General features: G+C 45.2%; 1 protein-coding gene across 1 annotated transcript in view; it reads right to left on the bottom strand.

The window, feature by feature from the left end:
• Window positions 1-18,555, bottom strand: part of WDR4 (WD repeat domain 4) — a 29,978-nt gene extending 11,423 nt beyond the window's left edge. Inside the window, exons 1-2 of the mRNA XM_056554920.1 lie at window positions 18,077-18,555; window positions 15,504-15,573 (exon numbers count right to left, since the gene is read on the bottom strand). Coding sequence (XP_056410895.1) covers window positions 15,504-15,573; window positions 18,077-18,145 — 139 coding nt within the window. The 5' untranslated portion in view covers window positions 18,146-18,555. The remainder of the gene's footprint in view (window positions 1-15,503; window positions 15,574-18,076) is intronic.
• Between the last annotated feature and the right edge of the window lie 749 nt (window positions 18,556-19,304).

Raw genomic sequence — 19,304 nt, 5'->3', positions numbered from 1 at the left:
AGATCATCCACCTGATATAATACCACAGACATCTACCACAGGAGGAAGAGACCATCCACCTGATATAATACCACAGTCATCTACCACACGAGGAAGAGACCATCCACCTGATATAATACCACAGTCATCTACTACAGGAGGAAGAGACCATCCACCAGATATAATACCACAGACATCTACCACAGGAGGAAGAGACCATCCACCTGATATAATACCACAGTCATCTACCACACGAGGAAGAGACCATACACCAGATATAATACCACAATCATCTACTACAGGAGGAAGAGACCATCCACCAGATATAATACCACAGACATCTACCACAGGAGGAAGAGACCATCCACCTGATATAATACCACAGTCATCTACTACAGCAGGTAGAGACCATCCACCTGATATAATACCACAGTCATCTACTACAGGAGGAAGAGATCATCCACCAGATATAATACCACAGTCATCTACCACAGGCGGAAGATATCATCCACCTGATATAATACCACAGTCATCTACTACAGGAGGAAGAGACCATCCACCAGATATAATACCACAGTCATCTACTACAGGAGGTAGAGACCATCCACTTGATATAATACCACAGTCATCTACCACAGGAGGAAGAGATCATCCACCTGATATAATACCACAGTCATCTACTACAGGAGGAAGAGACCATCCACCAGATATAATACCACAGGAGGAAGAGACCATCCACCTGATATAATACCACAGTCATCTACTACAGGAGGAAGAGACCATCCACCTGATATAATACCACAGTCATCTACCAGAGGAGGAAGAGACCATCCACCAGATATAATAACACAGACATCTACTACAGGAGGAAGAGACCATCCACCTGATATAATACCACAGTCATCTACTACAGGAGGAAGAGACCATACACCAGATATAATACCACAGTCATCTACCACAGGAGGAAGAGACCATCCACCTGATATAATACCACAGTCATCTACCACAGGCGGAAGATATCATCCACCTGATATAATACCACAGTCATCTACTACAGGAGGAAGAGACCATCCACCTGATATAATACCACAGTCATCTACTACAGGAGGAAGAGACCACCCACCTGATATAATACCACAGTCATCTACTACAGGAGGAAGAGACCATCCACCTGATATAATACCACAGTCATCTACTACAGGAGGTAGAGACCATCCACCTGATATAATACCACAGTCATCTACTACAGGAGGAAGAGACCATCCACCTGATATAATACCACAGTCATCTACCACACGAGGAAGAGACCATACACCAGATATAATACCACAGTCATCTACTACAGGAGGAAGAGACCATCCACCAGATATAATACCACAGACATCTACCACAGGAGGAAGAGACCATCCACCTGATATAATACCACAGTCATCTACCACACGAGGAAGAGACCATACACCAGATATAATACCACAATCATCTACTACAGGAGGAAGAGACCATCCACCAGATATAATACCACAGACATCTACCACAGGAGGAAGAGACCATCCACCTGATATAATACCACAGTCATCTACTACAGCAGGTAGAGACCATCCACCTGATATAATACCACAGTCATCTACTACAGGAGGAAGAGATCATCCACCAGATATAATACCACAGTCATCTACCACAGGCGGAAGATATCATCCACCTGATATAATACCACAGTCATCTACTACAGGAGGAAGAGACCATCCACCAGATATAATACCACAGTCATCTACTACAGGAGGAAGAGACCATCCACCTGATATAATACCACAGTCATCTACTACAGGAGGAAGAGACCATCCACCAGATATAATACCACAGGAGGAAGAGACCATCCACCTGATATAATACCACAGTCATCTACTACAGGAGGAAGAGACCATCCACCTGATATAATACCACAGTCATCTACCAGAGGAGGAAGAGACCACCCACCAGATATAATACCACAGACATCTAACAAAGGAGGAAGAGACCATCCACCAGATATAATACCACAGTCATCTACTACAGGAGGAAGAGACCATCCACCTGATATAATACCACAGTCATCTACCACAGGAGGAAGAGACCATCCACCTGATATAATACCACAGACATCTAACACAGGAGGAAGAGACCATCCACCAGATATAATACCACAGTCATCTACTACAGGAGGAAGAGACCATCCACCTGATATAATACCACATACATCTACCACAGGAGGAAGAGACCACCCACCTGATATAATACCACAGTCATCTACTACAGGAGGAAGAGACCATCCACTTGAGATAATACCACAGTCATCTACTACAGGAGGAAGAGATCATCCACCAGATATAATACCACAGTCATCTACTACAGGAGGAAGAGACCACCCACCTGATATAATACCACAGTTATCTACCACAGGAGGAAGAGACCATCCACCTGATATAATACCACAGTCATCTACTACAGGAGGAAGAGACCATCCACCTGATATAATACCACAGTCATCTACCACAGGAGGAAGAGACCATCCACCAGATATAATACCACAGTCATCTACTACAGGAGGAAGAGACCATCCACCAGATATAATACCACAGTCATCTACCACAGGAGGAAGAGACCATCCACCAGATATAATACCACAGTCATCTACCACAGGAGGAAGAGACCATCCACCTGATATAATACCACAGTCATCTACTACAGGAGAAAGAGACCATCCACCTGATATAATACCACAGACATCTACTACAGGAGGAAGAGACCATCCACCTGATATAATACCACAGTCATCTACCACAGGAGGAAGAGACCATCCACCTGATATAATACCACAGACATTTAATACAGGAGGAAGAGACCACCCACCTGATATAATACCACAGTCATCTACCACAGGAGGAAGAGACCATCCACCTGATATAATACCAGAGACATTTAACACAGGAGGAAGAGACCATCCACCTGATATAATACCACAGTCATCTACCAGAGGAGGAAGAGACCACCCACCAGATATAATACCACAGACATCTACCACAGGAGGAAGAGACCATCCTCCAGATATAATAACACAGACATCTACTACAGGAGGAAGAGACCATCCACCTGATATAATACCACATACATCTACCACAGGAGGAAGAGACCACCCACCAGATATAATACCACAGGAGGAAGAGACCACCCACCTGATATAATACCACAGTCATCTACCACAGGAGGAAGAGACCACCCACCTGAGATAATACCACAGTCATCTACCACACGAGGAAGAGACCATCCACCTGACATAATACTACAGTCATCTACCACAGGAGGAAGAGACCACCCACCTGATATAATACCACATACATCTACCACAGGAGGAAGAGACCACCCACCAGATATAATACCACAGGAGGAAGAGACCATCCACCTGATATAATACCACAGTCATCTACCACAGGAGGAAGAGACCACCCACCTGATATAATACCACATACATCTACTACAGGAGGAAGAGACCATCCACCTGATATAATACCACAGTCATCTACTACAGGAGGAAGAGACCATCCACCTGATATAATACCACAGTCATCTACCACAGGAGGAAGAGACCACCCACCTGATATAATACCACAGTCATCTACTACAGGAGGAAGAGACCATCCACCTTATATAATACCACATACATCTACCACAGGAGGAAGAGACCACCCACCAGATATAATACCACAGGAGGAAGAGACCATCCACCTGATATAATACCACAGTCATCTACTACAGGAGGAAGAGACCATCCACCAGATATAATACCACAGTCATCTACCACAGGAGGAAGAGACCATCCACCTTATATAATACCACAGTCATCTACTACAGGAGGAAGAGACCATCCACCTGATATAATACCACAGTCATCTACTACAGGAGGAAGAGACCATCCACCAGATATAATAACACAGACATCTACCACAGGAGGAAGAGACCATCCACCTGATATAATACCACAGACATCTACTACAGGAGGAAGAGACCATCCACCTGATATAATACCACAGTCATCTACTACAGGAGGAAGAGACCATCCACCAGATATAATACCACAGTCATCTACCACAGGAGGAAGAGACCATCCACCTGATATAATACCACAGTCATCTACTACAGGAGGAAGAGACCATCCACCTGATATAATACCACAGTCATCTACTACAGGAGGAAGAGACCATCCACCTGATATAATACCACAGTCATCTACTACAGGAGGAAGAGACCATCCACCTGATATAATACCACAGTCATCTACTACAGGAGGAAGAAACCATCCACCTGATATAATACCACAGTCATCTACTACAGGAAGAAGAGACCATCCACCTGATATAATACCACAGTCATCTACTACAGGAGGAAGAGACCATCCACCTGATATAATACCACAGTCATCTACTACAGGAGGAAGAGACCACCCACCTGATATAATACCATAGTCATCTACCACAGGAGGAAGAGACCATCCACCTGATATAATACCACAGACATCTACTACAGGAGGAAGAGACCATCCACCTGATATAATACCACAGTCATCTACTACAGGAGGAAGAGACCATCCACCTGATATAATACCACAGACATCTACCACAGGAGGAAGAGACCATCCACCAGATATAATAACACAGACATCTACTACAGGAGGAAGAGACCATCCACCTGATATAATACCACAGTCATCTACCACAGGAGGAAGAGACCATCCACCTGATATAATACCACAGTCATCTACTACAGGAGGAAGAGACCATCCACCTGATATAATACCACAGTCATCTACTACAGGAGGAAGAGACCATCCACCTGATATAATACCACAGTCATCTACTACAGGAGGAAGAGACCATCCACCAGATATAATACCACAGTCATCTACCACAGGAGGAAGAGACCATCCACCTTATATAATACCACATACATCTACCACAGGAGGAAGAGACCACCCACCAGATATAATACCACAGGAGGAAGAGACCACCCACCTGATATAATACCACAGTCATCTACCACAGGAGGAAGAGACCACCCACCTGATATAATACCACATACATCTACCACAGGAGGAAGAGACCACCCACCAGATATAATACCACAGGAGGAAGAGACCATCCACCTGATATAATACCACAGTCATCTACCACAGGAGGAAGAGACCACCCACCTGATATAATACCACAGTCATCTACCACAGGAGGAAGAGACCATCCACCAGATATAATACCACAGTCATCTACTACAGGAGGAAGAGACCATCCACCTGATATAATACCACAGTCATCTACTACAGGAGGAAGAGACCATCCACCTGATATAATACCACAGTCATCTACTACAGGAGGAAGAGACCATCCACCTGATATAATACCACAGTCATCTACTACAGGAGGGGGAGATCATGCACCAGATATAATACCACAGTCATCTACCACAGGAGGAAGAGACCACCCACCTGATATAATACAACAGTCATCTACTACAGGAGGGGGAGATCATGCACCAGATATAATACCACAGTCATCTACTACAGGAGGAAGAGACCATCCACCTGATATAATACCACAGTCATCTACTACAGGAGGAAGAGACCATCCACCTGATATAATACCACAGTCATCTACTACAGGAGGAAGAGACCATCCACCAGATATAATACCACAGTCATCTACCACAGGAGGAAGAGACCATCCACCTGATATAATACCACAGTCATCTACTACAGGAGGAAGAGACCATCCACCAGATATAATACCACAGTCATCTACCACAGGAGGAAGAGACCATCCACCTTATATAATACCACAGTCATCTACTACAGGAGGAAGAGACCATCCACCTGATATAATACCACAGTCATCTACTACAGGAGGAAGAGACCATCCACCAGATATAATAACACAGTCATCTACTACAGGAGGAAGAGACCATCCACCAGATATAATACCACAGTCATCTACTACAGGAGGAAGAGACCATCCACCAGATATAATACCACAGTCATCTACTACAGGAGGAAGAGACCATCCACCTGATATAATACCACAGTCATCTACTACAGGAGGAAGAGACCATCCACCTGATATAATACCACAGTCATCTACTACAGGAGGAAGAGACCATCCACCAGATATAATACCACAGTCATCTACTACAGGAGGAAGAGACCATCCACCTGATATAATACCATAGTCATCTACTACAGGAAGAAGAGACCATCCACCTGATATAATACCATAGTCATCTACTACAGGAGGAAGAAACCATCCACCTGATATAATACCACAGTCATCTACCACAGGAGGAAGAGACCATCCACCAGATATAATACCACAGTCATCTACCACAGGAGGAAGAAACCATCCACCTGATATAATACCACAGACATCTACTACAGGAGGAAGAGACCATCCACCTGATATAATACCACAGACATCTACTACAGGAGGAAGAGACCATCCACCTGATATAATACCACAGTCATCTACTACAGGAGGAAGAGACCATCCACCAGATATAATACCACAGTCATCTACTACAGGAGGAAGAGATCATCCACCTGATATAATACCACAGTCATCTACTACAGGAGGAAGAGACCATCCACCTGATATAATACCACAGTCATCTACTACAGGAGGAAGAGACCATCCACCAGATATAATACCACAGTCATCTACCACAGGAGGAAGAGACCACCCACCTGATATAATACCACAGTCATCTACCACAGGAGGAAGAGACCATCCACCAGATATAATACCACAGACATCTACCACAGGAGGAAGAGACCATCCACCTGATATAATACCACAGTCATCTACTACAGGAGGAAGAGACCATCCACCAGATATAATACCACAGTCATCTACTACAGGAGGAAGAGACCATCCACCAGATATAATACCACAGTCATCTACCACAGGAGGAAGAGACCATCCACCTGATATAATACCACAGTCATCTACTACAGGAGGAAGAGACCATCCACCTGATATAATACCACAGTCATCTACTACAGGAGGAAGAGACCATCCACCTGATATAATACCACAGTCATCTACTACAGGAGGAAGAGACCATCCACCTGATATAATACCACAGTCATCTACTACAGGAGGAAGAGACCATCCACCTGATATAATACCACAGTCATCTACTACAGGAGGAAGAGACCATCCACCTGATATAATACCACAGTCATCTACTACAGGAGGAAGAGACCATCCACCTGATATAATACCACAGTCATCTACTACAGGAGGAAGAGACCATCCACCTGATATAATACCACAGTCATCTACCACAGGAGGAAGAGACCATCCACCAGATATAATACCACAGTCATCTACTACAGGAGGAAGAGACCATCCACCTGATATAATACCACAGTCATCTACTACAGGAGGAAGAGACCATCCACCTGATATAATACCACAGTCATCTACCACAGGAGGAAGAGACCATCCACCTGATATAATACCACAGTCATCTACTACAGGAGGAAGAGACCATCCACCAGATATAATACCACAGTCATCTACTACAGGAGGAAGAGACCATCCACCTGATATAATACCACAGTCATCTACTACAGGAGGAAGAGACCATCCACCTGATATAATACCACAGTCATCTACTACAGGAGGAAGAGACCATCCACCAGATATAATACCACAGTCATCTACCACAGGAGGAAGAGACCACCCACCTGATATAATACCACAGTCATCTACCACAGGAGGAAGAGACCATCCACCAGATATAATACCACAGACATCTACCACAGGAGGAAGAGACCATCCACCTGATATAATACCACAGTCATCTACTACAGGAGGAAGAGACCATCCACCAGATATAATACCACAGTCATCTACTACAGGAGGAAGAGACCATCCACCAGATATAATACCACAGTCATCTACCACAGGAGGAAGAGACCATCCACCTGATATAATACCACAGTCATCTACTACAGGAGGAAGAGACCATCCACCTGATATAATACCACAGTCATCTACTACAGGAGGAAGAGACCATCCACCTGATATAATACCACAGTCATCTACTACAGGAGGAAGAGACCATCCACCTGATATAATACCACAGTCATCTACTACAGGAGGAAGAGACCATCCACCTGATATAATACCACAGTCATCTACTACAGGAGGAAGAGACCATCCACCTGATATAATACCACAGTCATCTACTACAGGAGGAAGAGACCATCCACCTGATATAATACCACAGTCATCTACTACAGGAGGAAGAGACCATCCACCTGATATAATACCACAGTCATCTACCACAGGAGGAAGAGACCATCCACCAGATATAATACCACAGTCATCTACTACAGGAGGAAGAGACCATCCACCTGATATAATACCACAGTCATCTACTACAGGAGGAAGAGACCATCCACCTGATATAATACCACAGTCATCTACCACAGGAGGAAGAGACCATCCACCTGATATAATACCAGTCATCTACCACAGGAGGAAGAGACCATCCACCTGATATAATACCACAGTCATCTACTACAGGAGGAAGAGACCATCCACCTGATATAATACCACAGTCATCTACTACAGGAGGAAGAGACCATCCACCAGATATAATACCACAGACATCTACTACAGGAGGAAGAGACCATCCACCTGATATAATACCACAGTCATCTACTACAGGAGGAAGAGACCACCCACCTGATATAATACCACAGTCATCTACTACAGGAGGAAGAGACCATCCACCTGAGATAATACCACAGTCATCTACTACAGGAGGATGAGACCACCCACCTGATATAATACCACAGTCATCTACTACAGGAGGAAGAGACCACCCACCTGATATAATACCACAGTCATCTACCACAGGAGGAAGAGACCATCCACCTGATATAATACCACAGTCATCTACCACAGGAGGAAGAGACCACCCACCAGATATAATACCACAGGAGGAAGAGACCACCCACCTGATATAATACCACAGTCATCTACAACAGGAGGAAGAGACCATCCACCTGATATAATACCACAGACATCTACCACAGGAGGAAGAGACCACCCACCAGATATAATACCACAGGAGGAAGAGACCATCCACCTGATATAATACCACAGTCATCTACCACAGGAAGAAGAGACCACCCACCTGAGATAATACCACAGTCATCTACCACACGAGGAAGAGACCACCCACCTGAGATAATACCACAGTCATCTACTACAGGAGGAAGAGACCATCCACCTGATATAATACCACAGTCATCTACTACAGGAGGAAGAGACCATCCACCTGATATAATACCACAGACATCTACCACAGGAGGAAGAGACCATCCACCTGATATAATACCACAGTCATCTACCACAGGAGGAAGAGACCATCCACCTGATATAATACCACAGTCATCTACTACAGGAGGAAGAGACCATCCACCTGATATAATACCACAGTCATCTACTACAGGAGGAAGAGACCATCCACCTGATATAATACCACAGTCATCTACTACAGGAGGAAGAGACCATCCACCTGATATAATACCACAGTCATCTACTATAGGAGGAAGAGACAATCCACCAGATATAATACCACAGTCATCTACCACAGGAGGAAGAGACCATCCACCTGATATAATACCACAGTCATCTACCACAGGAGGAAGAGACCATCCACCTGATATAATACCACAGTCATCTACTACAGGAGGTAGAGACCATCCACCTTATATAATACCACATACATCTACCACAGGAGGAAGAGACCACCCACCAGATATAATACCACAGGAGGAAGAGACCACCCACCTGATATAATACCACAGTCATCTACCCCAGGAGGAAGAGACCATCCACCAGATATAATACCACAGTCATCTACCACAGGAGGAAGAGACCATCCACCAGATATAATACCACAGTCATCTACCACAGGAGGAAGAGACCATCCACCTGATATAATACCACAGTCATCTACTACAGGAGGAAGAGATCATCCACCTGATATAATACCACAGTCATCTACTACAGGAGGAAGAGACCATCCACCTGATATAATACCACAGTCATCTACGACAGGAGGAAGAGACCATCCACCTGATATAATAACACAGTCATCTACTACAGGAGGAAGAGACCATCCACCTGATATAATAACACAGTCATCTACTACAGGAGGAAGAAACCATCCACCTGATATAATACCACAGTCATCTACTACAGGAGGAAGAGACCATCCACCTGATATAATAACACAGTCATCTACCACAGGAGGAAGAGACCACCCACCTGATATAATACCACAGTCATCTACCACAGGAGGAAGAGACCATCCACCAGATATAATACCACAGTCATCTACCACAGGAGGAAGAGATCATCCACCTGATATAATACCACAGTCATCTACTACAGGAGGAAGAAACCATCCACCTGATATAATACCACAGTCATCTACTACAGGAGGAAGAGACCATCCACCTGATATAATACCACAGACATCTACTACAGGAGGAAGAGACCATCCACCTGATATAATACCACAGTCATCTACTACAGGAGGATGAGACCATCCACCAGATATAATAACACAGACATCTACTACGGGAGGAAGAGACCATCCACCTGATATAATACCACAGTCATCTACCACAGGAGGAAGAGACCATCCACCTGATATAATACCACAGTCATCTACTACAGGAGGAAGAGATCATCCACCTGATATAATACCACAGTCATCTACCACAGGAGGAAGAGACCATCCACCTGATATAATACCACAGTCATCTACTACAGGAGGAAGAGACCACCCACCTGATATAATACCACAGACATCTACTACAGGAGGAAGAGACCACCCACCTGATATAATACCACATACATCTACTACAGGAGGGGGAGATCATGCACCAGATATAATACCACAGTCATCTACTACAGGAGGAAGAGACCATCCACCTGATATAATACCACAGTCATCTACCACAGGAGGAAGAGACCATCCACCTTATATAATACCACAGTCATCTACTACAGGAGGAAGAGACCATCCACCTGATATAATACCACAGTCATCTACTACAGGAGGAAGAGATCATCCACCTGATATAATACCACAGTCATCTACTACAGGAGGAAGAGACCATCCACCAGATATAATAACACAGTCATCTACTACAGGAGGAAGAGACCATCCACCAGATATAATACCACAGTCATCTACCACAGGAGGAAGAGACCACCCACCAGATATAATACCACAGTCATCTACTACAGGAGAAAGAGACCATCCACCTGATATAATACCACAGTCATCTACTACAGGAGAAAGAGACCATCCACCTGATATAATACCACAGTCATCTACTACAGGAGAAAGAGACCATCCACCTGATATAATACCACAGTCATCTACTACAGGAGGAAGAGACCATCCACCTGATATAATACCACAGTCATCTACCACAGGAGGAAGAGACCATCCACCAGATATAATACCACAGTCATCTACCACAGGAGGAAGAAACCATCCACCTGATATAATACCACAGACATCTACTACAGGAGGAAGAGACCATCCACCTGATATAATACCACATACATCTACCACAGGAGGAAGAGACCATACACCAGATATAATAACACAGTCATCTACTACAGGAGGAAGAGACCATCCACCTGATATAATACCACAGTCATCTACTACAGGAGGAAGAGACCATCCACCTGATATAATACCACAGTCATCTACCACAGGAGGAAGAGACCATCCACCTGATATAATACCACAGTCATCTACCACAGGAGGAAGAGACCATCCACCTGATATAATACCACAGTCATCTACTACAGGAGGGGGAGATCATCCACCTGATATAATACCACAGTCATCTACTACAGGAGGAAGAGACCATCCACCTGATATAATACCACATACATCTACTACAGGAGGAAGAGACCATCCACCTGATATAATACCACAGTCATCTACTACAGGAGGAAGAGACCATCCACCTGATATAATACCACAGTCATCTACTACAGGAGGAAGAGACCATCCACCTGATATAATACCACAGTCATCTACCACAGGAGGAAGAGACCATCCACCTGATATAATACCAGACATTTAACACAGGAGGAAGAGACCATCCACCTGATATAATACCACATATATCTACTACAGGAGGAAGAGACCACCCACCTGATATAATACCACAGTCATCTACTACAGGAGGAAGAGACCATCCACCTGATATAATACCACAGTCATCTACTACAGGAGGAAGAGATCATCCACCTGATATAATACCACAGTCATCTACTACAGGAGGAAGAGACCATCCACCAGATATAATAACACAGTCATCTACCACAGGAGGAAGAGACCATCCACCTGATATAATACCACAGTCATCTACCACAGGAGGAAGAGACCACCCACCTGATATAATACCACAGACATCTACCACAGGAGGAAGAGACCATCCACCTGATATAATACCACAGTCATCTACTACAGGAGGAAGAGACCATCCACCTGATATAATACCACAGTCATCTACTACAGGAGGAAGAGATCATGCACCAGATATAATACCACAGACATCTACCACAGGAGGAAGAGACCATCCACCTGATATAATACCACAGTCATCTACTACAGGAGGAAGAGACCATCCACCTGATATAATACCACAGTCATCTACTACAGGAGGAAGAGACCATCCACCTGATATAATACCACAGTCATCTACTACAGGAGGAAGAGACCATCCACCTGATATAATACCACAGACATCTACTACAGGAGGAAGAGACCATCCACCTGATATAATACCACAGACATCTACCACAGGAGGAAGAAACCATCCACCTGATATAATACCACAGACATCTACCACAGGAGGAAGAGACCATCCACCTGATATAATACCACAGTCATCTACTACAGGAGGAAGAGACCATCCACCTGATATAATACCACAGTCATCTACTACAGGAGGAAGAGACCATCCACCTGATATAATACCACAGTCATCTACTACAGGAGGAAGAGACCATCCACCTGATATAATACCACAGACATCTACTACAGGAGGAAGAGACCATCCACCTGATATAATACCACAGACATCTACCACAGGAGGAAGAAACCATCCACCTGATATAATACCACAGTCATCTACTACAGGAGGAAGAGACCATCCACCTGATATAATACCACAGTCATCTACTACAGGAGGAAGAGACCATCCACCTGATATAATACCACAGACATCTACTACAGGAGGAAGAGACCATCCACCTGATATAATACCACAGTCATCTACTACAGGAGGAAGAGACCATCCACCAGATATAATACCACAGACATCTACCACAGGAGGAAGAGACCACCCACCTGATATAATACCACAGTCATCTACCACAGGAGGAAGAGACCATCCACCTGATATAATACCACAGTCATCTACTACAGGAGGAAGAGACCATCCACCTGATATAATACCACAGTCATCTACTACAGGAGGAAGAGACCATCCACCTGATATAATACCACAGACATCTACTACAGGAGGAAGAGACCATCCACCTGATATAATACCACAGTCATCTACTACAGGAGGAAGAGACCATCCACCAGATATAATACCACAGACATCTACCACAGGAGGAAGAGACCATCCACCTGATATAATACCACAGTCATCTACCACAGGAGGAAGAGACCATCCACCTGATATAATACCACAGTCATCTACCACTCTCTGTATTTCTATGACTGATGAAGATCGAGTCTCCACCCAATATTGTGGTATGAGCACCAGCCTCTACTGCTAATACCTCTCCCTATACACCCATGAGCCCCCCTCTGCTGCTAATACCTCTCCCTATACACCCATGAGCCCCCCTCTTCTGCTAATACCTCTCCCTATACACCCATGAGCCCCCCTCTACTGCTAATACCTCTCTCTATACACCCATGAGCACTTCCCTCTACTGATAATACCTCTCCCTATACACCCATGAGTTCCCTCTACTGCTAATACCTATACACCCATGAGCCCCCCCTCTACTGCTAATACCTCTCCCTATACACCCATGAGCACTTCCCTCTACTGCTTATACCTCTCCCTATACATCCATGAGCCCCCCCCCCTCTACTGGTAATACCTCTCCTTATACACCAATGAGTCCCCCCTTTACTGCCAATACCTCTCCCTATATACCCATGAGCACCTCTACTGATAATACCTCTCCCTATACATCCATGAGCCCCCCCCCCCTCTACTGGTAATACCTCTCCCTATACACCCATGAGTCCCCCCTTTACTGCTAATACCTCTCCCTATACATCCATGAGCCCCTTTACTGCTAATACCTCTCCCTATACATCCATAAGCACCTCTACTGCTAATACCTCTCCCTATACATCCATCAGCACCTCTACTGTTTATACCTCTCCCTATACACCCATGAGCACCTCTACTGATAATACCTCTCCCGATACACCCATGAGTCCCATCTACTGCTAATACCTATACACCCATGAGCCCCCCCTCTACTGCTAATACCTCTCCCTATACACCCATGAGCACTTCCCTCTACTGCTTATACCTCTCCCTATACACCCATGAGTCCCCCCTCTACTGGTAATACCTCTCCCTATACATCCATGAGCACCTCTACTGTTTATATCTCTCCCTATACACCCATGAGCACCTGTACTGCTAATACCTCTCCCTATACATCCATGAGCACCTCTACTGCTAATACCTCTCCCTATACATCCATGAGCACCTCTACTGCTAATACCTCTCCCTATACACCCATGAGCACCTCTACTTCTAATACCTCTCCCTATACATCCATGAGCACCTCTACTGCTAATACCTCTCCCTATACACCCATGAGCACCTCTACTGCTAATACCTCTCCCTATACATCCATGAGCACCTCTACTGCTAATACCTCTCCCTATACATCCATGAGCACCTCTACTGCTAATACCTCTCCCTATACACCCATGAGCACCTCTACTTCTAATACCTCTCCCTATACATCCATGAGCACCTCTACTGCTAATACCTCTCCCTATACATCCATGAGCACCTCTACTGTTTATACCTCTCCCTATACATGAATTCTCCTAGCATTTCCTGTTGCTCTATGATGTTGTCTGCCGACTTTAAGTCTTCTTATAATGACCCCATAAATCCTTTTCCTCAGATACTGAGGTCAGGACAGTATGACAGACGGCTCCCCCTCCTGTAACTCCTCGTGCATCAGCTGAGTTTGACTAGTACATACCCTGGCGACAGGCTATACAACACATAGGGGGCAGTTTATTACCATATATTAAGGACTTTGTACCACCCATAAGAGTCTTGTTTCGTACACAGCAGAACCTTATTATGCTCTCTGGCCCCATGAGGCACTCACCTTTCATCCGCTCCCAGTTCTCCCGGACGGTCTCTGACAGCTCCTTTGCACGGTCGGTTAGTGGCACCAGCTGCAAAGAACATATAGGACTTCAGTGATGGTCCCAACAGTACATAGACATCCAGTGAAATCATCCACATCAAGACTAATAAAGAGGATGTGGACCTCTGCCCCAATCCATCACAAAGAAAAAAGCCAAGGCAGAAAGGGATGATAGATTTTTGTATTTTTTGGTGTGCTATCTTTATTATACAAAACAACCACATACATTTCAAAGCACTTAAAAAGGTAGGTCCATAACACTATTGACCACCTTGAGCCATAGAGAGGGACTCCAGAACTAGTTTGAGACCCCCCCCCCCAGAACAGGGACACCCGTTGTAAACAAAAATAAAGTGCAATCCTCTCACTAAGACAACCAGCCCCACAGAAAACACTATCCCGTATGCAGTACACGTGATGGAATGACGCGAGCCGCCAGCTGCGCTCCCCAGACCCCCCACCCGCCGGCAATGCCAAGCTAGAGGAAGATGTTGGGAACCGTCTGTGCTCAGCGGAGGAGTGTCTGCTGGGACCGGTGGAGACCCAGAGTGAAAGCGCGCTGCTTTTGCTGCTGAATACCGGACGCAGCCCGGGTCTTAGCCCGAGGCATCGGATACCTGAGATGGCCTTGCTGCCTCCCTCATTCGACTACTGCAAACCCCCTCCCTCCCCTTACCACTCTCTCCGCCCTCGCCTTACCACTCTCTCCGCCCTCGCCTTACCACTCTCTCCGCCCTCGCCTTACCACTCTCTCCGCCCTCGCCTTACCACTCTCTCCGCCCTCGCCTTACCACTCTCTCCGCCCTCGCCTTACCACTCTCTCCACCCTCGCCTTACCACTCTCTCCGCCCTCGCCTTACCACTCTCTCCGCCCTCGCCTTACCACTCTCTCCGCCCTCGCCTTACCACTCTCTCCGCCCTCGCCTTACCACTCTCTCCGCCCTCGCCTTACCACTCTCTCCGCCCTCGCCTTACCACTCTCTCCGCCCTCGCCTTACCACTCTTTCCACTGCCAAGATCACGTGATGTACTTAGTGACGCGGCCGCAGATCCGGAACTCAGGCAGCCTGCGATCTCAGTGAGGTGAGAGGAGAGGCGAGTGTGTGGACGCCTGGACCTGGAGTGTCGCATATATTACCCTGAGCTTGAATATAGTGCCCAACACATCGAAGTGGAAGGAGGGAAAAGGGGAAGGAAAGAGGGAGAAAAAGGAGAAGGAAAAAGGATTGCCCTTCCATAATAAGGAAAAGGCGACATCTAACTTTTTGTTTGGCTCATAAAGGAAGGAAATTGTTGACTCTGTGAATTATTCCACCGAAATTAAACCCAAGAAGATCAGGTGGGTCGGGATCCGAAACAAACCCGATGTCTAAATATCTAAAATCCCCCCATGATACTATTAAGACACGTACACAATCACAAAATCCATCTCAGGTGGGGGATCCAGATTCACTCCATTATTGGCGGATGAGGGAAATGAGGACTTTGAACAAGGAGAGAATAGTAATCAGGTCCTATCCTCAATACTATCGGAGGTACAAAAATGTAACAAAGCTATTGAAGATCTTACAACTCAAGTAGGTGGGCTTAGTACAGATATATCTCTTATCAGAGACGACACAAACAAGATCAAAGGAAGAGTTAAACAAATAGAAAAAGCAATCCCTACAAAAAGTAGAACTGAAATGCAGAAGGAATGGGATGAAAGGGAAGTTGGCTGATCTGGAGGAGCGATCCAGAAGAAATAATGTTATTGGTCTTCAGGAGGGAGAAGAAGGAGTTAGCGGGGTTAGTGTTAGTTAGAGTTCCGTAGTAATGGCTATGAAACAAAAAGGGTAAAACAAAAGCCTATAATTTGTGTATATAATAAAGGCAGGGAGGGCCTAAAATGTAACTTTTAATAAATCTATTAAAAAGTATTTTTACTCGATAAACACCCAGTGTCAGTGTTGTAAAATAGAATTAAATAGATAATACCAGTTGCAGTATACTAATAGCGTATAGACACCAACATCCGGTGTCCACACTGTTAGCGAGATTGGTCTACAAGATGCAGATTGAGTAGAACCAAAATCACATATAGACAAAATTCAATAGTATATAATTCCCAACGCGTTTCTAGCGCAATCATGCACCGTCCTCAGGGGAATAAAGCAAAAGCAAGCTGTCAGGTATTGAAAGCAACCTGAATCAATATGTACAATTAGTTATCCTGTATGCATCAAACATATCCACTTGTCCTCAATGGAGGATCACCTATACTGCAATCCCTTTAAAAAGGAGCAGTTAGTCCCCCTGCTCACTGAATCAAGGACTCAATTGCCGTAAGACTCCAGGTACCTATGGAAAAGCAAGAGAGACATATATGGCCATCAGCATCGGTTCCTGCAAAAAGAGCCTGTACCCCATCATATAGTTGTTCTCACTCACGTATACAGTGATGTATTCCGGTTCCTGCAAAAATATACAGACAATGCCCAAATCACTATTTAGACCTGTGGAGAGAGGAGCTAAGAGGATGTATTACTCACGGTACTGGAGTTCGGCAAGTAGTTCAGACGGAGCGAATACCTGCAGTGGATACTGTGCGCTCTGTGCATGTGTTTGCGGCGTCTGGCGTTATATCCGGTCGCTGTCTGACAGCATCGGGAGAGCCGCGCCCCCGTCAGATGTCATTAGAAGGGGCGTGGCTAGATATCCCGATGCTGTCAATTGTATCAGCGAACGGTCAACTCAATCTGATGTTAGTTGCTATGGTTACAATTACGTCACTAGTGTGTAGATAAATTGGCCAGTGGTAACTCATAAGTCACCAGCGCATACCATGTAGGCAAAATGAAAGATGTATAAGATGCATGCGCTGGTGGTGACAATATTCAGAGGTCACATATGGGCAGGGGAGGGATTTAATATAAACCAATGGTAGTGGAGTCAGCAATGTACAGTAAAGCCCAAGTTAATTTATATAGCCCATAGTTACGGACGTGGCTAGCAAAGAGCTGTTCCCAACCAACCACTACGGGGTAACCTGACTATACATAGTAATTCCACAACACAGAGTCAGGTTGTATGGCCCTGTTTAGGGACATGTATGTTGGATACTGGCATATCCAACCTAAAGTGTGCAGGGTGACCAGAGGTGCCTCAAATTATTTAGAGGGGCACTAATTTAGTCAGATTTGATGTCGGGTCCTGGGTCAGGCTCATAGGGTGGCCCCACAATAGAGTTTGAATAAAACAAGAATATTCTTAATTATTAATGAGACAAGGAGAGAGGTGAGGCTCGAAAGGCACGAGACATAAATGATGGTATGGTTTCACTAGTTTGCAATGTGGTCACTGGGGTGGGTCAGGGCTTAGCCTATTTATACCGGGTGAGGGAACAAGATATGGGCCTAGTGGACCTCGATCATCCCTATCAATTCTCATTGCCCTAGTCCTAGGCAGGATGATCAGCCCTAAAAAGGGTGGTCCCGCTCACCTGCCTCCTAGTGCCCTAGAGGCCCTACACTAAGGATGGTGACTCTACCTTAGGGGATCAGCTACAACCCCTACTGACTACCTATCCGTCACCATAAGTGTGACCGCATTACAGGAAACAAACTAAGTTGTTCATTAAGACCATTGGGAAAAGTTGTATTTTGTTGGTAAATCCAGCGACTCTGTTTTTGAAGTAAAAGGCGATCGAAACAAAAAGGGGTTGGGGAGGATGGGGGGAAGGGAGGGGGGAGGGTAAGCCGTCAGTCTGGATTCGAGGGA

Source organism: Hyla sarda, unplaced genomic scaffold (assembly GCF_029499605.1).
Source record: "Hyla sarda isolate aHylSar1 unplaced genomic scaffold, aHylSar1.hap1 scaffold_975, whole genome shotgun sequence".
NCBI classification, from domain to species: domain Eukaryota; kingdom Metazoa; phylum Chordata; class Amphibia; order Anura; family Hylidae; genus Hyla; species Hyla sarda.
Note: the sequence above shows the minus strand (reverse complement) of the source record. Positions and strands in the feature narration are given on the sequence as shown.